The sequence below is a fragment of the Chlamydotis macqueenii genome, chromosome 11 (genome assembly GCF_036417535.1).
Source record: "Chlamydotis macqueenii isolate bChlMac1 chromosome 11, bChlMac1.mat, whole genome shotgun sequence".
In the NCBI taxonomy this organism is placed as follows: Eukaryota; Metazoa; Chordata; class Aves; order Otidiformes; family Otididae; genus Chlamydotis; species Chlamydotis macqueenii.
Window position 1 is genome coordinate 7,821,272 of NC_141566.1, and position 24,916 is coordinate 7,846,187.

The following is a 24,916-nucleotide window of genomic DNA, read 5'->3' on the forward strand; positions in this document are numbered from 1 at the left end:
CTAGTGTTGATTTGTATAATATCTATATTGAACTTGGAATAAGGAAAAGAGGATTTTGGAAACAGCAAGGGGGAAAAACACATAGGGTGTTAGATATGTTCAAGAATGGTGATATGTCAATGAAAGTGGATAGTGGTGTGAAGAAAAGTAGATGATTGCTGGAGGCTGACAGATGAATGGATAAATGAAGCCTTTTGATAATGCTGAGATTTTTTTTTCAATGGGTTGCTACCTTTTAAGACCATTATAAGACTGTTTAAAAATCTTATTCACTGCTCAGTGATTTGCTCAGTTACAGATTTAAAGTTCACCCAGTTTAAGAAAAGAATTGGGTGGAAATCTTTGTCGTGAGAAAAACTTCAATGAAAAGATAGTGGTTTGCAATGCAGATTGGTTTTTGCGTTTCTTTTCTTGAAAATCAGACCTGTATCATGTTTTGATCAAGAATGTTTAGTAAATGGTCCTGTAACACCTTGGCTTCCAAAATATGTTTTTCCTTCATTGATATTTTGAAATATTATTCTGAATACTAAAGGAGAGTCTTTTCAGTATTGTTTCTTGTGCATAGTGTTTCCCCAGCCTCCTCCAAAAAGCACAGAGTGAAACTGGCATCACCTACCATTACTGAGCACTGGAAAGATAAGAGTTTGGGCTGAGGTAGCTGTGGAAGAATACTTTTGTGGAAATTAGGGATTTCTTCAACTCTAATGTTCGGTACAGGTTTCGGGACATGCTCTCTATCCATTTGTAATCATCAGAGAAATTGTTTGTGGGTGAAGTGATTGATGCACTATCCAACAAAATAAAAATATACCAGAATTACTAAAATAAAAGATGAATGTATTTTGTCTCTTTTGTTTCTTTAGGCTTACTTTGAAGTTGCTGATGGTTCAGGCATGATGTCAATGGTTTTGTGGAATTCATTATGTCCTGAATGGTATAACAGTATGAAGGTTGGCACGGTACTTCTTCTTGAACAGTATGCTATCAAAACCAGTTACCCATTTAAAACACAGCCAACCCCAGGGGATTCACAGATGAAGAGATTTGCTACAATTGGTTAAGTATTGCAGAAACCTGTTTTGATTCATTGAAATATAGCTGTTCAAAGGTAGCTCTTCATAGAAATGAAATAGAAAGTGATCCTTTGCTGGGACTAATTGATTAGGTATATATCCTTAAATATTAGCTCTGAAAGGTGTCTTAGCATCCAGGTTCTTATCGTTCCCTGTTTATATTTGCATCATGTCTACAAAATTTATTGCCACCATTAGTTAAAACCTTTATTTTAAAAAGAAATTAAAATCTAATTCCTGTTTTCAAGTATTGGGGTCATAAAGACAGGCCTCTGGTACTGAATTTTAATCTGATTCTGCTTCCTGATTAATAATATAGATGTTGTTTGTGCATTGCTCACACCATCTTCCAGGTTGTTGAAGCACGTTGTCACCTGATCTGACTTTAGATTTTAGGGTACACATAAAGGCGCAGAGTATCTGCCAAGCTCCACTGAATAAAAAGTTGTGTTGATGACCACTGTCTGGGCTGAAACAGCAGCACCGTGGAACTGCATGTATGAAGAGTATTCCTTGGCTATGACAAAGTATTTTCTTCCTTGCAGTTGTTTGTGACAGATACTCAAAGGAGCTATCCTACAGAAATACAAGTGCTGCAATGTAACAATAATAGCTTTTTCAAGCTGGATTCCGTAATTTTTTATTTTCTCTCCTACTTTGCTGAACATGAGTTCTTTCCCCTTTTGTGCTCTTATACTCAGAACAAAATGACAACCAATGCTCAGAAAATTCAAATAACTTACTTGAAACAAGCAAATACATGTATTAGTGAAGGATGATGTTTGTATAACTTACTAAGGATGACAGTTTCCTAATGCATTTGCTACAGTGCACAAAAAAATAAACACCATTTTCACTGCTAGAAGCAGTGTATTCTCTGCCTAATGTATCTTTGCCTTGAAACCAGATGTTAATGTCTGAAGTGTTTGTGATGAGTTGGCAGGAGAGAGAAATGTTTAGGCAGGAATAGAAGTTTGTGAGGGAAGCTGATGGTGATTACAAGCCAGCCCTGAAAACAATTAGAATTGCCACAACACCTTTCTGTGGGAAAAGGACAGAATAAAATACGCTGTCTGAGGTGACTTTCTCTGTTGGCAAATATCAGTTCATTTTAATGGCTTCGTTCACATTACACTACTGATTTGTGCAAGCATTGTTGGGGTAGAAATGTTAACAAAGAGACCAAAATGGAAAACTAGGCCAATGGGCTGTATACGGTAATAGATGCGTAATGGAAGAATTAAAAGTCAGTCTCTACTAAAGTGCTATGGTGTATTTTCAGACCCCAGATAAACTGTAGAAATTACTGATCATATCAATGTATGTACAGTATCTTATTTCTTTTCTCAGCATGAAGCTCAAAATTTTGTCTTAATACAAACTTACAAAGCACATGATGCCATGCATTGATGGTTCTTATGCCCATATATCCTGTAAGAAGAGAATCTAAAGAGAACAGAATATCCAGAAAAATTTCTAAAGTGGTTATAAAATGGATTTTATGCAACTACTGGTGCATGGTTTTGGTTGGGTTTTTTTTGTTCAGATGAAGTGAAATTTAATGCCTCACTAATTACTGCATTAATATCAATATCTCTGTATATGCCAAATGTGGGGCAATATTTTGGTTTTTTTTAAGCATGCATCATGAGTCCTCCAAAAGTTTTTCAGCCTGGTTAAAGAAATCAATTACACTGAATTCCTTAAGTACCAATTTTTTCATCGTCTATTTCCAATTTGCAATCCCATCAAATCCCAGTTTAGCAGTGTTTCCTTACAACCATTCACTTGTAAGTGTTGTAATATGTATCAGGAGAGTTAACAAGGCCACAAGGGAAAGGGCTTTCCAAATTGAGTTCTTGCAAGACAGTATTCTTCTGGTATATCCCTAGATTTCTGTGAAGCGAGTTCTGCACTGCTTGCTTCTGTTTGCAGCTGCAGCATTGTAGGACATGCTGACAGGTGCTGTTTCAGGACCTAAAACTTTTGGAGCTTATGTAGTTAGTACCAACACCTTGAATTCCACTCCTAGGCAATGTGTGTGTTTCACAGATCACTGAATTCATGTGGTTCTGACAAAAACTGCTATTTTGAATAGCCTAGACTGACCTTAGTTTCTGAATCACCCCAAGGATGATCCCAAGTCCTGAATTGGGTGTATGACTTTCATCTCATCTCAGAATGACAAACCAATTGATAAATAGTTTTGATGCATGGGAAAGTTTTGTTTTCAGGAATTTTCTTACTGCCATAAAACACCATATGCAAAACTACAGTTGCCCTCCAAATAAATTCCTAGAAAGCAGCAGCCGAAAGAAAATTCTTAAGTAAAGGTTCTGATTTCAAGTATAGCACCTTCCTAATGCTAGGGTGGGAGGGCCTGCTATAATTATATAAAGAATTGTATATGTTATGTATACCTATTAAATTACTTTTCTAGGTGCATTATCTGAATAATCCTTTACCCAAACCCAAGCATCTTGTACAAACTTCATCAGAATCTGTCTATTTTTTGTCTGGTTGCAGAACCTCTTGCTTCCTCCGTGGCTCCACTGTGTTCATTATTCAGGATCTAAACAGTCAGCTTAATAAATTAAATTTTTCAAGTGCTGTAGAATAGACATGAGAAGACCTTTTGTGCTAGTTCTGTCTTCTGTTTTACTTCATTCTGCAAGTCGATTTTAGATCTTAGTGACATTTGAGAACGAAGCTGGTGTAAAAAGTACTTTGTATCTCTAATCAGTATTGCAGTATTAGTTTCTGTTGTTGGTTTTTAAAATATTTGGCTGGATCAGACTAATTGTCTGCTGTAGGGACATGGAAAGTTTAACATTGCTTAGATTATAAAATTGCATTGTTGAATGCTGTGTCTGAATTCCTTACTTTATTTCAATGAAAACATAAAGTCAGAGGAATTGATTAATAATTTCACAAGCAGTGAAACAAAGTTGGAATACTTCTTTTAAGAAACTTTACCTTTGTCTTGGGTTTGGTTTGGTTTTTTTTTTTAATTTGTATACATGCCTTAAATGTTACTAACTTTTTTTCTTTTATTTGTCAGAAATCAGCCTTAATGTTCGAGACCCTCCTACTAAAATAAGTATTATTCCAGAAGAAATGGTTAAGCCAGAGTGGGGATTACCTGAAGTTAAATATCGATTTATCACAAGGTAAAATAGAACTTTGGTGGTTGTCAAGCTGGAACTGAAATTTCACTACATTACACTGAATGTTAATTGGAAATGTTTTTTGAAAAGTTTCAGAGAAAGCTTTATGTTTTATTATTAACAAATACTCACATTTTTGTTCTGTTTTGGTTTTAGGTCAGAACTGGACAACTTACCAAACAATCATTCCTGTGATGTAATTGGTCTCGTCACATTTGTAGGAAGGGCTGAACGAGCAAGAAAGAGAGGTTTTTCTATAAATATGACTTTCAGAATCTATCAAACAGTTTTTAACCTTCTGAATAAATGCTTATACATTTTTTTTCTTAATATTTTTTTGTATAGAGCATGGTGAAGACTTCTGGCTCTATCGTTGGGCACATGCCATTGATGGGACCTCAGATCAACCGTTCATACTGGAGTTATTTGCGACTTCTCAGCCAGATGTGTTTGAGCATATTCACCCAAGTATTTAATCTCTCTATAATATTTATTAATAACTATTTAGTGTTTTTCTAGTTGGTTGCTAATGTCAAATTCTGAGTATAATTGCCACTGAATAAAAAATTGTCAGGGTTTATTGCCTCAAACAGAAAATAGGTGATCTGAAATTAAAATTTAAAAATAAAAAAAAAATTAACTATTTGAAACCCTTATCGTATTGCAGTCTGCTGGTTAGTCTAAACAAAGAGATGGGCAGCTGGATGTGAGGCTCACGTGATCTCACTAATTTGAAATAAACTTAAGAAAAGCACCTGGGACAACATCTCTTGCATCAGAGGCAAATAAATAAGGCATCTAGTCAAATCTAATACTCCTTTTGTCCTGTAAATAAGTATGTTTTTTATAGACAGGAATAATGTAAGAGGATTGGAGGAAGGGAGAGGTGAAAGTGGAGAAGCTTCATTTCTTTAAATAATTTTTTTTTTGCCAAGCAGCAATCATCACCCAGCTGTGTTAGTTATTGCCTGTGAACTAATAATGATAAACTTCAAACTGAGGAATCTGTAGGGATTTTAAAAGAGCTTTAAATATTTCTTCTTGCCCTCTTTCTCTTCTCCTCCAAGCACTTATCCTTCCATTAACACTGGTTGGTGTCACATGTGGTTTTTATATCATATAATGCAGGAGCAGCTGCATAACCCTGTTAAGATTATGGCTGCATTCATCTTGAGTGTTTTGGGGAAATAGCAAAGAATGACATTCCAGTGTTTAGCTGAGATATTAACAAAAGAGTGAGTTTGTTCTCTAGAAGTTTTGCAGTGGCATGTCATGATTTTGTGTACTTTCCATGATTTTCTGCTTTTTATCCTTCAGAAACACAGCCATCTAATATCGATATTTTTACTCTTTTTTCATTGATATCCTACCTGATGAAGTATCTCATGTTTTAGTCCTAATATATATACTGACATTTCCTTGCATACTTACTAAATTGAAAATTTAATTATATTATAATTTATAACAGACACTCGATACATGCTGAAGCATTTGTAGGGTCAAGAACTAAAATGTCTTGTTTAGAGCACGTAATAAAGTTAATCCAGTGTGCGTCAGTTTTGACATTCTGTAACCAATGAAATATCAGTGAAAAAAAATGTGTTTTTTTCTCTCCAGTGACCTATTTGGTGTGTACACAAATGAGAGTGGTACGAGACCTCACTGAGAATCCTTCCCGCACAATTTACCTTACGACTTCAAATGAAAGTCAAATATTCATTACAGGTAACTTAAACTAGTTTTAGTTTTACATAGTGTATAATACTTATGTACCTAAGTATTATTAGGGGAAGTAATTTTCATTTGTTCACTAATTATTTTAGACTTCTGTAATCCTTTGATAGAGTAGCAATGCAGATTAGCACTTCCTTAAAAACATTTTAAAAATCAGTTGACACTTTTCTGGCTTACAGATTTCCTTAGGACAAAGAAAAAAAAGTGTAGTTGACCTAAATTTATCTTAGCTAATCTTTTTCACTAAATATTTGGAGAGCTGTTATGTTTCCTCTTTCCAGTGTGCAGCGCCTTACACAGACCACATGGTCTGGGATGTGATGCTGAATGCACGTTCCTTCTAGATACTCTTGTTTGAATACTCCCCTCTGCAGTTACTATACTCTTTATGGTCCTGCGATGCTGTACACTAGGTACCACCAGTCAGCGCATCACAAGCAGGACCATGCACAGCTGTGTATATAGTGTGTTTCCTAGCTGTATATATAGTGTGTTTCCTCTTGAATCGGAGAAAGATTATAGCAGCGTTGCAGGTGAGTGATGTACTGGTCTAATTGCAAGGCAGTATAAGATGCAGTAGGTGTCTCTTTCCTGTGTGTGTTTATCCAACTCTTTTCTTCGGTGTTCCTAACATAGCGGTTACCCAGTCTGAATCTTTCTGCTGATGAGTAGGAATAGAGAAAAATCTGTGCTAAAAAAGTACCTGAACATAGTCCGTTCTATACATGTGGTCTTTCCTACATAGGATGTTTCATACTTAACTGGACCGGCAAAGCACGCTAGCCTTTTTATTAATATGTTTCTAAGGATTTAGTTTACTCTTGAATGAAGGGTTTGAGAGGTTGTCTTTTTCCTTTGTTTTGCTTCAGTATATTTTGTGCTTAATTTTCTAATTAAATACTTAAACTTTCCCCCACCCTAGCTTTAGTTCATTTTATGTCTGTTTGGGTCCTAAATGAGAACTACAGCTGGAGATTGCAAACCATTGGGTAAGATCTATTTCAGTTCACAGATTAGATGTAGCTGTGGTCAGATTACAATCTGTTTGATGAAGCTGCTTTTAGTCCAGATCTTGGTTTTAAACCAGACAACAATGAATACATACTTTGCCAATTACCTGTGATTAACGATCTTTGCTGAACCCTGTGAGGATGATTTATCTGCTCTTTCTTGCTAACAAAACAATTTCTGATCATTTTATTGGTTTAGTTTCTCCTGTGAGAAAATATTCTGGCAGCGTTTTTGCTAGTTGTTTTATTTCTTTCTATTACTTAGCATTTCTCTAACTTTCAGTGTCAAATGCAAGTATTAGTCAAGGAATTCAAGATACTCATTTCATAATACAGTTGACTAGTGGGAAGATGTCTTTTGTATTCTCTAGTCCAGTTTTTCATCATTTGTTTTTTCTACGTAGCGTTCAGGATAGTTTCAAGATGAGAACGGATGACAGTAACCTGCTTTGGTTTTGATACCCGATTATTTTTGTTTTTAAAGGGTGGCACAAGGGCCAGCCATACACCAAGGATACCAAAGTGAAAAACTTCATTCAGTGGACTAAAACACAAAGCGAAGCTGATCAAATGAGGAAAACTGTCATTGGTGGCTATTATCCTTTTCCACGACCTCCAAATAACTTTTTGAAATATTGTAAAAACAATAAAGGTATCATACTGTCAAATATCTTTAAGATTTGTAGCCTTTTTCAGTTCAGCCTTTCTCTAAGCATTCAAAGTATCAGTTAAAAAGCAACACAGTTCCTGCTGGTAATTACATAAATTGTAATGTCATTTCAGAAAAACTCCCTTTCATGACTAAATGTAGCATAGGCTAAGTCCTCATCTTACAGAAAGCATTCTGGCACCATTAGCTGCAGGAGAACTGCAGCAGCTTACGTGAGCTACAGATCTGCCTAGAAGTTTTACTCTGAATATTCTGATAAATCATAATTAAAGACGATTATACTGACAAATACAATGAATTAGAAATTTCACCTGAAATAGAAATTGTGATGTTTGATAATGCATACTAAAAGGTGCTTGTGAGCTAAAAAGATTTATTGTTTTTATTTTGTCCATCGGATGTGAACAACAAAATGATTTAAAATTCTTAAAAAATATAACGTTAAATCGTTTTAACATTTAGTAACAAATTATCTTCTCTTTTGAGTCTTGTGTTCCGACATTTTTATATTGTATTTCTCTAAAACTTGTATATGGAAATTTCTTTTTTGCAGTTGAGTCAGTTTTGAAAGCTATAGGTGAAACAGGCAAAGAGATTGAAGACTTGCACTACAGAGAACACAAGCGCATTGCTGTTCAGGGAATAATTAGTGCCATAAGATACATCAGCTGTAGCAGTGCAGCTGAAGAAGCCTCAGGAGTGGAACTCGTTCAGGTACAGTGTTTGAGAATTAATGCTACAGCACTTAAGCAACTATGATTGTAATTAGAATGGAGAATTTTGCATTTGAGTTCAGAACTTATTTACATTGTGTCTTGGTTAACCTCATTTGTTCTTTTGAGAGCAAAATTTTTGTATTTAGAAGTTTTTAAAAAGCAACAGTTCAGTGCTTTTCTGAAAGTGTTAACAGCAGTCCTCCATAAAACTATGTCACTGTTTAGAAGTTACTGGTTTGCCTGGATAACCTAATGTAAATGAGAATATGGGAGAGGCAACTACTGCAACATGCTCACTGTCACTTTCTAGACAGAATTTATCTTTTCAGTATGATTAGAAGATGATTTCTGCTAGATATAATGTGACTTTCAGAAGGTAAGGTAAATTGTTCTTTTCCTTTAAAAGTTACTGTAAAGTTTGCAAGTTAATTAAACAATTAACTGTTGTTGCAGAAAGATACTTCTCAGTCTCTTGAAAGTTCTGCTGTGTCCAAAGATGACTGTATTCACAAGGGAAAAAACACCAATCTTCAAAGTAAAGAAGTTAAGTCTTCTCTGGGCCCACATTGCACTCCTGGGGAACAACATCAGCCTCAAGCTCTACTGTCAAAAAAGAGTTCAGTCAAGAGAAAGATACCGCGCAGATCAAATACAGATGCAGAACAGTAAGCTGTCTTCATTAATATGTGATGAATCTTCTGAAAAGTATCTATAGAAATTAGTTCAGAGACCAGGGCATAGAAAATATATAAGAAAGTTTTAAAAGCATGTGTAGTTTGATCTTTAAAAGGCAGTTAGGTACTTTTCCTAGCATCAGATTATGACAATTATACTGCTCAGGCTAATGAAGGATTGATAAAGCAGGTGTCTGGTTTGCAATGCTCTCTTCCGATTAATAATTTGTTGCTAATCTCACAAATTTTAAATGAAAGTAGTTAATACTTGAACCATATATAGTTTAATGATGTAGCCATGGAACAAGCAACAGTTACAGTGGTTTGAGGAAATAACATTTCTTCACTGAAAATGTAGAATCTTGATCTGGTATACGTGTTCCTTGGTTTCAAACATGCCTTATATTTTTCTTCCTGGATAATGGAACGTACTGCATGTGACTGTACCTTGCTATCAGAAGGGCAAGTAGATGGTGATCATGTGCTAACCTAAAGGCTCAAAATAATTTGTAGTACTATGGCTCTGCTTGTGATGGGATTTCGTGAAATTGTATTGCTTCTAGTCAGACATAGACAATGGATATCAGTCTGACATAAAGAAATGGAATAACGCAAAGTAATTTGTCTGATACAGTCATGTTAGATTCAAGAGTAAAATATCTGCTTGTATAACATTGCCTTTTTGTTGCAATGTTTGTGGAAAATCTAATGTACCCATACTTAGTGTTAAAAGCCTGGTCTATACACTGACAGATTCAGTGTTGCAAAAATCTCGACTTCACATCCAAACGTTGTAATATGTGAAGAGAGTGGGTATTCAGAATATTTTGAGGGAAAGTGAGATTAAGTGTAATTAGGATTGAATTAAAACTTAAGACTAGGAAAACTCTGGTGAATAGAAGTTCTATATTGGCAGTGTTACAGCAAAATTGTTAGTGGATTTCCAATATGTAAGAAAAATTCTAACACTTGAGTGTCGTAGGTTAGTTATGCCTGAAAGAAAAACAGACATGTTCTTCACTTTGTGTATTCTATTTAACTAAATACTCTAAAATAATGGTGAATTTCCTACTTTAAGGGGAAAAGCGTCTGTTGTTTCTGTATCATCTTGCCCCTATTTCACACGGTCTGCAAGAAGAAAACTTGGGTAAGTCATGTGAAGTTAGTTGTGTTCAATAATTGCAGTGATGAAACAAAGATATTTTAAGTGAAACTTCTACAGGTCAGGAACCTGTATGGAAGTGAAATGAAAGAACAGATCAGGGTAGAGTTTAGTATTTTGTGTTCACTTCCTCTGCACCGATTCTAGTTCAAATATATAGAATTATTTTATTCTGAACATAATTTTAAACATATTTTTATATTCCTACTAGTGCTGCTTAGGGAATATATAGTAAGAGAGGTCCATTGTGGTAAGCAGTGTAATAGATGTAGACTTTGTTTTAGAGAGATTACAGTTTAAGTAGGAAAATCAAAGGTAGGAGGGAGGGATGCTTAATTAGCAAGCAGAGTGAACAATGTGATAGCATTAATGGATTTGCTAGTGGTGGTTGCATACACCTTACACATACATCATCGTTGGTGCTATAGAAGTGTAAGTACAGTCGTCCCTGAGAATCCACGTGGCTCCTTCCACTGCCCAGCACTCAGTCTTCATTGTACAAGGATTCTTTTTTTTAAATCCAGGTAGGAATTTCAAATCCAGAGCTGTGACATTAGTCTGGAACCTAATGAAATGACTAGAAATGGGCAATTATTAAGGAAACTGAATTAGTGTTTTTATTTGCTAGTCTAGCGTTAAAAGCTACTGTCTTTCATGCGTTTTGTTTAAGGGCCATAAATTCTTGACATTTGTTCCAAACACAGCTCAGGTAACGTGAATGTTTGAACTCTGTGGTGTTAGTAACATCAGATGTTTGGTTTTTTTGGCAGCCGTGATTTGGGCTTGTGTCATGAGTACGTATACCCCTCAGTTGCCTTCTTGGTTTACTTTTAGCACCTATTCCCTCCCCCTAAAACAAAGAATTATGGTGCTAGAGATATAGCAACAATAGTAGTGATGGAGTCGATAATGAGTTGCTGACCATTGTGCCAGTATTGCTGCCCTACAAGCATGCCTGTTTTCTTGAAAAACATTTATTAGAAGCTAATTTGCAAAAGGTTTTTCTGTGGGATAAATGATGCTCTTTTGAGTCCACGTCTGTTGTTTCCTCAAGTCCTGTTGGTAGGTACTGCATTTTCTAGGAGAAATGGTTGCCTGGCTCTGCAGCCTGTTCATTAAAAGCATGACAGCTGCCTTTAAGGTCACATCTCTGCAAATGGTGTAGGAGTTTTCAGGGACTTCTAGCACAAATCCATAGGAAAATCAGGATTTTTTTTTTTTTTTTCTTAATGTGAGGAATCCTGTTTTCTTTCACTTGCTGAGAAATGCTCCGTTTTCTCTTGGGGGTGGAGGGTGGGAAGAATGTTTTCTCCTCATTTCTGAAAAGTGAAGCAAAAAGTTAAGGCATGTTCCCTTTGTTCTCTGCTTTTCTCAATCTGCTACTCTCCTCGCTACCTGTGTGTCCACTCTATGCCATTAGTGCTAGAACCCCAACTAAAGGAGGAGAAAGTCTGTGTTGGATTGTGGAAAGCTGTTTCACTCTATATAATTAAAAGGTAACTTGTGTATTTCTGTAATTGACTATGAAGTTGTGCTGAATTCTCCAAATTGCAGAAGAAAAATAGAAAGTTAGCCTGACATACCTTCAAGTTGCATTATTTTCTGTTCTGTTGCTTAGAAGTAGCAGAATGTCTGCTCTCACTGAAGTATTTTAACACATTGATGAAATAACAACAGTAGAGGTATATTTTGAAGTACATACTCTAGCTTAGATTATTTTGCATCAAGTATTCTGTTCAGTTTTTTTCAGCATGTGGTTGCATTTTTAAAGGTTTTTTTTTGTTTTGAAAAGTAAGAGCTTGTTTTAAGGCTTTTTATTGACAACCTCACTTCCTACATTTCTGAGGTAACTTACTTATCTGATTGTTGAGGGTTTCAGAAAGAACAAGGTAAGAGGAAACTGGTTGATTTAATATTACTGTTTATATTTATATCCTTGCTAGTAGAGACATTAAATGTACTTTTAAGCATTCAATATGTAGTTTAATTGATAGTTTATTGTGAATGGAGAAAGATCAGGAATCTCAGGCTTGTTTTTATGTGGAAGTGAAAAAATCCACAGTAGTTTTCCTAGCATTTTAATCTTTGTAAGTTTAGCACTGCAGTTATTATGGAGTTCTTGGTGCCCTATGTGCTCACACTCTGCACTGCCTGAAAGTAACTCGTTTGTATGCTTCTGTCCTTGCAGTTTCACTTCTAAATGTTTATGTCACTTAGATCCTTCTCTCCTTTTTCCCCTCCCCTCTGATGAGACCTAAGGGATGGAGATTCTATAATATGGGAAAATGCAGCTTTAGGTTTGCATGACTGAAAGCTTCCCAGAATTTGACATTTCCTTCAGATCCCTTTTTCACATAAATTGGAATTTTTTAGGCAGAAATTGGTACATATCAACAATTTGCGTAGACTTGTCAAATTGTTGTAGAAAGCTGTTTGGTTTCTCTATTACTTGCCATGGTAGATGCATATACCATAATGGTGTCATGACACTTGAGTTAAGTTGATTTCAAACCAGTCTATAAAATAAGGCTTTATCACAGTTTGTGTTGGTGAGTGGGGTGTTTTGTTTTGTTATTTTGAGACACTTAAATCCCTTGCATCATTTGGGCATGGCTACAAGTTGTAACTATTTTGTTTCTTAATTTCTTTTAATCACATTTAGTCACAGTGCTTAGGAAATAAGTGTGAAGCACAAGACATGCTTATTTTCCCAGTATCTTTTAAAAGTATCCATTGGCCATCTATTTTGAGTAATGTTATTTTTGTTGACAATACTTTAAAGTACAACAACTGAAAAGGTGAATATGAGTGCATCTGGAAATACTGAATAAAGGCTTTTTTGCAACCGGGCATCTGTGAAAAGGGGAGTCTGCAGAATGCAGGCTGGGAATGGCAGATTTGGGATTGCACAAGTTCTCATAAAGCTGGCATAGGCAAAATAGGAATGTGAGTGTTTTGCTGTGAAACAGCCACACCATATTGCAGTAAATGGAAGGATTTGGGTAGTATCAGGTGACTTGCAGACATACTGGCTGGCAAAGAAGCATATAAACTGTGTAGGTTTCCCTTACGAACGTAGCTAAAGTTACACCGTACGCGCATCCAGCACAAAGGAGTCCTGTGGGAATAATGTGTCGGGCAGGTAGGAGAAATCATCCCAGCTACAGATCTGTGAAAGAAGTGGGGAGAAATTGTGACAAGTTATTTTCATGTTCTTCAAAGGCTGTACTAGCTCTAAATTGGAGCCTATTCACCTCCAAAACTAGACGATTTTAAAAGAAAAATAAAGCATTTCCGTAATATCAACTTGTCAGCACTATGACTTAGTTTAATCATCTGCAGTAATGAAGAGGGAAGTTGGCATGTATCTAGCTTGACACATTGATTTTTGAGCAAATCTTTCCTAACATTGTCCTAGATTTTCATGCTTCTTGTTGAGAAGTCCGAGTTTTGTGGACGTTATTATTAATTAGACTACTTCTGTTCATACTTTTGAAAATGTCTTCTAATGGCTTGAAAAATGTATTAATATAGCTGGTATGTAAATGTTAAATTTATTGTTTTGCGTGCACAGTAATTACTTTCCATGATGGTTCTTGTAAAAGGAATTAATTCTTCATAAGATACTGTTTTCGTGGAAACATTCTTTTATCTGGAGATAATGCCATGAAGCACAATGTACTTACTGAGTTATCATTTTAGAAAGAGACTGACTGCTACCTGCTTTCTTGCCACCTTGCATCAGAAAACACAAAAATACCACGGCGTAAACTTAGATCTAACATCTTGCATTTATCTTTCTGAGGTTCCCCTGGACCTCAAAATTTGAAAACTACTTTGGATTACAAACTCCTGTAGAAATGCATGCAAGTTTTTTTATTATCCCTGTGTATTTGCAGTTACAATCTTTTATTAGTAACTACTCTTGTAGTCTGTAATTTTAATGGTACCTTAACAACATCTTGCCTATGTCTCAGTTGTTTGAGATGCAAGATAATCAAGATAGTCTTTTTCCTAAGTTTATTCAGACATCATGGTGAGTTTATAATAAGAGAAATGGAGCAAAGAAGAAAGGAATACATGGGCCTAAGAGCTTATTTTACCATGTTGTGGTTGTAGAGTATCTGTTACATTTTCCTCCTGTGTAATCATAGAATCATATAAAAGTTTAGGTTGGAAGGGATGTTTAAAGGCCATCCAGTCCAACCCCCCTGCAAGCAGCAGGGACATCTCCAACCAGATCAAGGTTGCTCAGAGCCCCGGCCAACCTGGCCTTGAATGTTTCCAGGGATGGGGCATCCACCAGCTCTCAGGGCAACGAGAGATTGTTAGAGAATTGTTGCTTACTGTTAATTCAAAATGACATGGTTGAAAATGAAAATATAACAAAAATCTAGTTTGCTTTATTGAACTGTTTTTTAAAACAGAGTAGTATGTCCAAAGGAAAATAATGTATTTGGAATTTTGGTATCATTTTGGATTCTGGACTGATGGCCCGGCTCCATTCATGCTTTGTTTTTGACTGCTGAAGGGAGCTGATATGGAAGTGCAGCAGCATGCTGTGCAACCACTTCTTAGAATCAAGACATAAACTTGTTGGCCATCTGTGATGTTTGGCTTTTAGTGTCACATGTGCTATTTCCCAGTAGAGGGCAACAAACACTGGATTTTGAGTGTAAAATACTTTCCTCTCTACTTCATAAAGCAAAGAAATGCAGCAGTTCATACTGATTTACTGAGTGTAGTAGGTCTCATTACATCAAGCTGCTATATTACAAGTCTTGTGATATGAAACCAGGTACTAGTGCTTACTCATTCAAGCCTGTATCATTTATCACTAGAAATCTGACAAGGTTTGAAATTTTGCTGCATAGTGTTTGAGGTTAAATAGGTTTTAACTATATATATGTATACACACCCTATAACTTTCTTTTTATAGCTTGGATGAATTTCAACATGAAGATTTTGTGCAAGATAAAAATGAACAGGCTGTCTCCGACAGTGTACAGCACTGCACAGGTATGTTGCAAATCGCTGTTACGTTAACCTTAGGAGGTTTAAGCCTGCTTCTTCTCTTCACGTCCAAAACAGGCAACAAAGGTGTCTTTATAACCCTTGTTTGTTAAGAGAGCTCTTCCGTACATCCGGCTGCATCAACCTCTAGGGAGCCACTGTAGCAAGGTGTTGTTCCTGTCATTCTGCTCAGTCATGTCCCTAATGTGTTCTAAAGGATTGCTGGAAGGACAGTGTTGGGCTGTTTCCCAGGATGGGGAATAAATTCTCAGTGTGGCTTTATACAAGTTTTAAGTTAGTTTTGTATCTCAGAAGCACCTAGTAGCATAAGACCTCACATTTTCTGTTGGCAGTTTTTTTGCTGTAGTGATCTGCATGTGATAAAACTGACCCTCTTGGGAAAGGTAGCCCCAAAGCTATGCGAGTGCCTAATTAAAAAGACAAATGCAAGGTGTGGGAGGAAATGGATGAAACATACAAGCCAGTATAGGAGTGATGTTGGGTTAGGGATTTTTCTAAGTTAATATTCTTAATTTTTTCTTTCTTCCTCTGCAATTGAAAAATAAACTCATGTTCCACAAAGTTAGCTTCTTGATACCTATTTTTGGATGAAGGAAGAAGTCTAATTTGTCAGTTGTCATTATGTGCAACTTGGTCTGTTTTTTATTTCATGCAAATATTTTGACATGTTTTCCTCTTTTCGAAGCTGACTGAATATACTTGGAGTCCTGGAATTTTATCTAAAAGTTTGTCTACTGCTAGCATCTGTCCCAACATTAACATCTGCCAATTTATTTCTATGTATAACTGTATTATGTATAATGTTGTCCATACTTTTATTTTTACAAGGTAGCAGTTCCTCTTAATTTAGTAATGACCACGAGAGGTTGTCTTTGTAGCCTGTTCATTATGATCTACTCTGCTGTGCTGCCTTAAAGCAATAGAAATTACAATGAATTTTCCCAAATTTTTAATATGTTATGAGACTGAAATGATGAGGACACTTTCAAATTGAAGAAAAATTTCTACAGATAACTGTTTAAAGTGAAGTTTTATTCCAGAGAAAGAGGAGCGTTAGGTACTGTGTAGAGATCTGTTCTTCAAAAGTAAAAAAACATATCTGTAAGCAAGTTTGAGAATTGATTACTTTGTTGTTCTTAATCTTTGGTGAAATTTTTTATTGCTTTTAAAAATGACAAATCAAATTGAGTGTTCATTTTACAGGAATTTCTGGTAGCTGTAGTGTTTATCGTGCTATGCTATTTCTCTAGAATTGTTGGGATATTGTGTAGATCTCATAAAGTGAATGCATATATTCTGTTTCAATGGGTTGGTTTAAAAGGTTGGTTTTAAAAAAAAAAGGATATGAAGATGTGCAGAGAAATACATGCCTCATTTTTTAACTTTAGGAAAGAAGCCTTGCATTAGATACTTATATTTAGATATTTATGTCTAAAATACTGTTATATTTAGATACTTCTATTTTTAAATTAAAATATCATTTACACTGATATTTCCTCACTGCATGTGAAATCCTGTTTAACTTCAGTTGGCTGATATTTTGAGTGTAATCCAAAATAAATTAATCAGTCTCTCATCTAATGTAAGTATGCAATAATTATATGAATATTTTAGTATATGTAGCTATTAAACACATGGACTTATTTTTCTGACATAACATCAGTCCTACTGTCAATATTATTAGTCTTATATAAAATAATAATTGTTTGGCTGATGCTAGTTTTATCTAAATAACAGCATGTTTGTATTTTGCTTAACAAGCTTCCTAATTATGGTGTATCTATCCAAGTGAACACTTTTGTATGCTGTGTTCCTTCAGGTATCGAAGATGCCTTTTTTTTTTTTTTTTTTTTTTTTTTTTTTTGCAGTGTTCTGAGATTGTGTATCAATTACTTATGTATCGTGTAATTATTTTTCCATTTACTGATATGCAGGTCATAGGTACTATGTAAAATGGAAGTGTTACTCATAGTGTTGCCATGGTCGAAGGTAGAGGTGGGGTTTTTTTTAAATACCAGCAAGGGAAACTGCCCTTAGCTGCCTTTAGAAGCTATTTATGGAAACGTGACATTTTTTCACCTCCTCTTTATAACTATGTATTAGCAGTGCTGACCCTTCTGGCTCTTAACCGCTCCATGTTGTAGCAGCCCACATCAAACTGACTCTTTTTGAATGGTCATTGGGTAGATGTGCAAAAAAGCTGATAAGAGATAACAGAAACAAAATGAATTATGGAAGTGTATTTTTCAAACGTTGAAATCTCTTGGGGGAGCGGAGCAGTACTGGGATAAGGTTCACTCAGTGGAATTTCATTTACTCCAGATACTGGTTTTTTGCAAGAGGTACAAAGGAGGAGTACAAGATTGCAGTTGTGCTGTAAGATAACATGAAATGTAACTGTAAAGCAGAAATGCACTGATTCAGATTTACTAACAGAAGTGTTTGCAAGAAAGAACTTTTGTAGTAACAGTGTAAGCTGATGACCAAATTAACTTTTAATTTTTTACAAGAAAAAAAAAATCTGCTGTATACTGTAATTATACAGTATATTTAAAAAAAAAAATTTCCCTCTCCTAAATGAACTCAAAACAGGATTCATCTCAATTGCTTTTTGTGAGAAATCATGTGTTTAAATGTTCACCATAGCCATTTTTATATTTTGGGTTGGTTTAAAGACAAAAGTAGGCTTTGCTGCCAAGAGATTCTGTAGCTAGAGGAGTTCAAACATTTGCTTTATTTTTCTTCTAAAGTGCAGTCAGATTATTAAAGATTTTCAGCATCTTATTGTTTAAATAATCAGTAGGGGCTCTTTCTACTGTGCTATCCTAATTACACATCTGTTTATGCTAAGTTAATAATTAGTGTACAAGCAGGACACACAAATTACAGCACTGATGAGGTATCGAGGGAGAAAAGTAAAGTCATGACTGAAGTTTTAGAAAGAGAAAGGATTTTTTTTTTTTTTTTTAAATCCCACTACTTACATTCTCAAACTTTTTTGTACTTTCTTTGCCTAATGTATAATATTAAGTCTTCATGATTGCAGAGAATACTGCCATTCTCCAATTAAAATAGTGAGAAAAAATATTTCTTCGTGTGGCAGCTTTCATGTGCCCCTTTACCTTATATGATTAATTCCAGTTCTTTGTGAAAAATACTGCAGGCTGCTTTATGCAATCCAAAGCATACTTTCAGTTTCAGTAGCAGTGACAATTTTCTTTAAATTCACTGTCCTTTGTTGTCTGATTCAATGCAGCAAGACTCTTATTTCCCTTGTTGAATGTTCTTGCATATGTTGTATCAATTTTGTCTGCGTACATTCTGGTTTCTTCATTTTTTAACACCCTGATACTCCATTGTAGCAATTATGACACTAAAAATAAGTAAAGTAAAAAAGAAGTTCATAGAGAAATGTTGGGGTGGATAACATACCCAGTTCAGAAGGCTACTTGATGAGAAGTTGTTTCGTGGGAGATGGAGGAGATACAAAGCTATACTGGGAATATTTTGAAATGAGCTTTCTGATAAGATCAAAAGGTGGGGTTTAACGCTTGCCTTCAGAATTTGAAGTGATGGTTCTATAAGCTTTTACCATTAACAATCCTCAAGTTACATGTAAAAGGAAAGAAAAATGGAGCTATCATTGACTGTGTAGCAAGAAATTTTAAATGTAGCGTAGTCCTCAGTGTAAGCATATAGTTATTGTGACAGGAATGGAAAAGTTTGCCTTCACTTGTACCCATTGTACTTGTTTTCATGGTTTCTCCAAAAACAAGCCACAGCAAAGCTCTTCATGTGGTAAAATAAGTCTTTACTACACATCTGGCCTGTAAGGTTACCAGTTTACTCACATTCCAGCCCTAGTTTAACTCATTATGTTGTATGTTTTCAACATTCTGCCATGTCTTAATAATTGAAATGTTCTAATGAAAATATTCCTCATCTAGCAGAGAAGTGACACAATTCTACGAGTGTATAAGCAACTAAATATTTTCTGTGTTTCTAATAGACCGAGAAGGAATGAGTGATATACCTGAAGCTGAAGAGACTGGAAGAACTTGTGATTCATGGCAGAGTGACCTGTGGGCACAAGTGAAAGACAAGTTAATGAAATATTTGCATCACAGCACAATTTTCCCAGAAAGCATCCCACGTAAATTTGATTATGTGCACAAAGACTTACTGATGCAACAGTACAACCTTCATGCAGCAGTGCATCAGCCAAAAGAAACCAGAACAGATAAAAATATCAATGAGTTTAAAAGTGCTAGTGGCCTTGGGTATTATGAAGTGACAGTTCTGGGTAAGTACTTGGTAGCTTGGCTTCTAAAAAAGGTTAAGCAAGAGCAGTATAAGATCTTAGCTCTCTGTTGCGTTAACTTGAGAATGACTTGAAGGTTTGTCAGAAACTGAATGGATTTCTTTAAATTAATCAGTTGATTCTAAGTATTTCTTGAAGTTTAAAAAAGTGATTGACATTTTAGATTTTTGGTAGAGACATGATTTAGGATATTTTTTTACCAGAAAGCTGTAATTCTCATTAACAATACCTTTAAGTGAAACGTCTGAATATCTTGTTTCTAGTATCACTTTTCATATAATTGCAATTTTGTGTATAGGTTTATCTGTATCCTTTGAAGAATGTGTTTAGTCCTTAAGCTATTGATTGTTGCAGTTAGAGGGAGGTCCTGTTCACTAGTTCAACCAGTCTGACATAATCAGGTAAATTATTCACTTGCACTCGATTGTCAGCTGACTTTCCTGCTGGAGAGGTAATAATCAGAAACAAGATAGTTTTCTTAACAGGAAAAGGACAGCTGTAAATGCTTCTTTTGAGATTTATTCTCCTTGAGTTATTTTGTGAGTACTGTTGCTCCTAAAGCGCCTTTCTTCCACCGTAGAAAATGAAGGGCTGTATTTTAGCCATACTTATCAACTGCTCTCTGCTGCTTCTGGTTAGCAGAAAGTGTCATTGATTGATCATTATTTGTTAAAACATAAATACACAAGTTGATGTGTATCTGTTTGTTAGAATTACTGTGGGATACTAATCTGATTTTGTTTTCCCATTACAAGGAGAAGGAACTCGCGTAGCTTAACGATGCTTATGTTAAGTTCCCACAATTTAAAAGTTTCCTTTATTTGCTAAGGGAGATTTGCAGAGAAGGTGTTTGAATATTTACCGTTATTAGAATCCTGGGACTTAAAATGTAACAGTCAAGACAAAAGCAGCACAAGTATTGCACCGCATACTGCATAGATACACTGGTTGTAAAATGAATTTCTCTGCCCTTGTAGCAGCGATAAAGTTAAAAGGAGTCTGAAATGGCTTCCAACGTTGGTTTAATATTTTCTGAGCTAACAGCATTGTTAGCGTTAAATCGTAGTATGTTATAGCATCATATCAATTTGAGTGTGCTTATGTATAAATATGTATACGTATATATTGAAATGTAATTTTAGATGTCACTTATTAATTAATGGACAAAGAACAAGTAAGTAAAAATCAGTGTTCAGCCTGCAATACTACGGGGTTTTTTTTAAAAAAAGAAGAAATGGTGCATGAAGTTGCTAATGGGCTGAAGAGGAAGTTTTCTGCTAACTTAAATATTTTTTTCAACAGGTATAAACCATGATGTAGCAATAGATGTTGCATTTCTTCCACTGTTTTGTCCTGAAGATCCCCACTTATTTCAACTCGAAGACATTCAAAATGATACGTTGTTGTCTTGTATGAGTTGCATCTCTGCACATCAGCAGAAGGCTGCCAGCAATGGAAAGCTTTGTGACATGTTTCCACTTTCAAGTGAGACTGGTTTTCACTGATGTTACTTATTTATCATTTCTTGTTCTATCTTTCAGTGCAAGAGTTAATCCTCTATGAACAGCTGCTTTCACACAACCTACAGTGCCTATAAACTGAAGTGTTTGCATGCTATTTAATTATTTTCCTTCAGATTACTAGCACCTAACAACAAATATGGTGAACACTGTTAATGTGTATCATACTGCAAAGTGCTATATAAGCATCGTGTTTATATAGACAGACCTGATTTTATTTAAATACATCTTTACTTTTCCTTGAATAATGCTATGAAATCTGAGAATCACTAATGGTTAAGTAATGTATATTTCAGCTTTTCCATATCTCATTTCTGATGGTTCTGATGCTGTCATTTTTAGTGACTGAATTTAGAAATAAAATTTTACCAACCCAAAAAAAAAAAAATCTCAGTGGGCCAGCATTTAATACTTAGCGTGAGGTTTTTCACCGAAAGAAGGTTGAACATACCCACATTACTGCATGGAAAACAATGTCAGTTCAGTATCCCTTTTTACTGTATGTATATTAAAACATCTTTTCTTAACTTCTAGATGAAATTGTAGAAGCAGCAATGGATCTAGACGGCAAACACGTTGTCTGCATCTTGGACATTTGTCACTTGGGTGATGATAAGGTTGAAGTCTTTTTGAGCAAAATCTACAAGACAGTGGAACCTGGTGTGCTGGATCCAGTGTAATTTAATAAATTATTTTTCAAATTTATGTTGTTCAAAAGGAGGGAAATAAAATTGCTGTAACTTGAATGCACCCTCTACACATTGCACTTTTCTAGAACTAGCAGGCAGAAACAGAAAATTATTATTCTTAGAGCAATTGTAATGTCATGCCTGTAATTGAGAAGGACGATGGTTGCCTTTATTTTTCGGCAGTCTTGAAAAAACAGATTACACGATGTCTTGGTCGCTTATGTTCAGGAAGGATGAATAGGCAATACAGTGAGCTTGTCTTTTGATAGGATACCAAGGAACGTAAGTGTGATTGTAATCTCTTTCTCTGCCTGTGCGCATACGTACACAGGAAATATATGTATCAGGGTGAGAACTGAGAAGAGAGGCAGGCTTTCCCAATATTAAAGGCAATGTTTGCAGAAGAATTAACTGGCTGTGATATAAATTTAGGCTGGAAATTAGAGTAGCTTTTAGCATTAGAGCTGTTATGTTCTATAGTGATCTTTTAGTGGGAGGTACTAGAGGCAGACTAACTGCTCTTCAGGCTTGAAGCTTATTGTGTTTGTGAAAGGAATTAAAAACCATGGTGCCTTTACTACCAGGGACTGGACTCAGTGATCCAAGAAGTCACTTTCAGTTCTTTTTACCTGAGCAAGGTCAGCTGCTCTGTTTTTATATGTCTGCTTTTGTATATACAGCGTTAGGTAGTGAGTGTAGCACCCAAAGGTTTTTAACATATTTTATTTATTAATTTAAAAAAAATTTATTTTTTACAATAAGCTTTCTTAGTGGAACTTGCTTCTAGCTTTGCAAGAGAAAAACTGTCTTTAAGGAGTGCTTAGCATGATAGGATACGGAGTTTGTCACACCATTAGGTTTTTTTCTGTTGATCACCGCTATCCTCTTTCTTTTTAGCAATAGCTGTATTCTGAGTACATGAAGGAGCTCAGCAGCTGCGAGAAGCTGCTACTTGGACAAGAGCAAGAGAGTCTGTAAAATTCTGACAACTTTTTGCCTGTATACTAGGTAGCAGCTGGCTCCTGCTGAGTTCAAAACCAAGTCCCACTTTTTCCTCCCAAGTCAAACAGCCTCACATCATGTATACAATTGGATCCTTAGGAAAGTATTCTCAAACAGGAGCTAAAACACATTGCTATTTGACAACTTGTCCACATGAAATGCTGGTCTCAGTTCAATTCTTTGAGAAGAAATGATTGCATTAGGGAAGCTTGCCAATTAAATTGTACCCTTATTGACCAAAGCCCACAGAGTTTATTTACAGGAACAAGTTTATTCTTCTGTGGAAAACTTCTAGGCATGTTTGAGCAGCCTATTGGTAATTGGGGCGTATCTCTTTCAACTAGTAGCTCACTTGTCTGCCCTGGAGAGAGTAGACTTTGTCTTCAAGTACTTAAATTCTGTACTCTAACTTCAGATAATGGTAATTGAAGGCGAAACGTAACTGTCTCTATTATAGTACAAGTTCATAGGCAACTTCAGATAAAAAGTAAAAGCCTTAGCATTCCAAAGATATTGATAAAATTTTTCTGTCTCTCTAGAGTGGTTTACAGTTTTAAAATGTATTAATGAGAAAAATTTAACTTAAATTGCATGGGGACTAAAAGTTAATTAAATGTGACTATGTATTTTATGTTTTATATTGTGTATGGATCATATAGTATTAGTTCTAGAGCAATGTTTGTCAACTCATGCCTCTCAGAGTACCTTGTAACCTTGCCACAGAAGGCAAACTGAAAACATACCAACCCAAGAAGAGCACGGTGTTGCTTCCAATGTTTTTGTGTAATTTTGTTGCTTATGGGTATGTGAAGATCAGAGGCCATTGCTCTAGAGTGAGAGATTAGCACCAGCACTTCCTGTACCAAACTGAGCCATGCTGACTGTGTCAGCCAGTATTTTTTATTTAGATATACTTCAGGTCGAAGTCTAATTTTAATGAAACCATTATTTCTAAAAGCAATTTTAAAGTAATTATCTTTGTACGAAAGGACTGATGTGGCTAACACTGTCACAGAGCCACTCTATCCCTCCTGTCTAATAGAAATGCAGCAAAAGCTGTTTGCCACGTTGCACTGCTTTCTACACTTTAAACTCGTAGCATTAATCATTTAATCTTCCTTGGTAGGACTTTCTAACTCTAAAAGAAATATCAGAATGGTGTGGAATATCTGTAATATGCGCTTGAGACTTTAAAGTATATAATTTTATTTTATGGAAGTATTGTTTTGAAATTTTTTCATGGCAAAAGCTGGGAAGGAGAGATATTTACTCTTGCAGAATGAAGTGTCAGTGTTAGAAGCACAGGTTCTCTGTGTAGCTAGAGAATATTCAATGCCTGTAGTAGACTTGGAATTTCAACACTGTATTCTGTCATCAGGAATTTCAATACTACTGTCATTCTGTAGAGGCACTTACCCTATCACCTAAGTTACATTGAAGTTAATACACCAACTTCAGTTTCTGAGGTGTCACAGTGTTAATAAATGGTTTCACCATTCTGTCTCCCTCCTTCCTGCCGCACCAGCACTGTAGCACTGGGGCGAAGGTCCTCTCTGCAAAGAAACTACTTGCTGTTGTATTTCACTTGGTGTTTATTGACACAAGTATAAAACCAACTTATTTTTGATCCTGAGTCTGTCAAAACGTGTTAATTTTGCCATGTTAAACCAAGATACAGAGTCTTTACTCCTGCAAAATGTCATAGGAATAATCTTTCTTGCTGCTGTGTATTGCTACTGCTGAGGGTAAAATACTATCAGAGCACATTCCCTAACTGTAGAATTCATACCCAACCAAAGAACTGTACTCTAAAATCTTACATTTGCATGTTTCTTATGTTTCCAGCATTAATTTCAAGGAAAACCAGAGGAAGGTAAACTGTATGTAGCTGATGGTACTTTTGAGAGTATAAAACTTGCTGAGTCATAGATCTTAGAGGTAAGATCAGTTTTGAATTAATGTGATGTAGAACTAGTGCAACACTGAAAACTGGAGAATGTAAATAAATTAATTAATATATGTAAACGTCTTGGATTATTTCTTTCAATTTCTTTCCATTTTCTTTTCACTTCTGAAAGCTGTTTCAGTTTTCCAAGAATCTTCTTCACAGTCATGTTTATTTACTCTTTTAAAGAATCTTT

General features: G+C 35.5%; 1 protein-coding gene across 1 annotated transcript in view; it reads left to right on the plus strand.

Annotated features, from left to right (window-relative positions):
* Window positions 1-24,794, plus strand: part of RADX (RPA1 related single stranded DNA binding protein, X-linked) — a 27,825-nt gene extending 3,031 nt beyond the window's left edge. Inside the window, exons 3-15 of the mRNA XM_086756576.1 lie at window positions 867-1,059; window positions 4,138-4,246; window positions 4,400-4,491; window positions 4,589-4,711; window positions 5,861-5,968; window positions 7,472-7,639; window positions 8,211-8,371; window positions 8,827-9,038; window positions 10,126-10,194; window positions 15,149-15,228; window positions 19,253-19,546; window positions 20,867-21,049; window positions 21,619-24,794. Coding sequence (XP_086612702.1) covers window positions 867-1,059; window positions 4,138-4,246; window positions 4,400-4,491; window positions 4,589-4,711; window positions 5,861-5,968; window positions 7,472-7,639; window positions 8,211-8,371; window positions 8,827-9,038; window positions 10,126-10,194; window positions 15,149-15,228; window positions 19,253-19,546; window positions 20,867-21,049; window positions 21,619-21,764 — 1,938 coding nt within the window. The 3' untranslated portion in view covers window positions 21,765-24,794. The remainder of the gene's footprint in view (window positions 1-866; window positions 1,060-4,137; window positions 4,247-4,399; window positions 4,492-4,588; window positions 4,712-5,860; window positions 5,969-7,471; window positions 7,640-8,210; window positions 8,372-8,826; window positions 9,039-10,125; window positions 10,195-15,148; window positions 15,229-19,252; window positions 19,547-20,866; window positions 21,050-21,618) is intronic.
* Window positions 24,795-24,916: the final 122 nt, after the last annotated feature.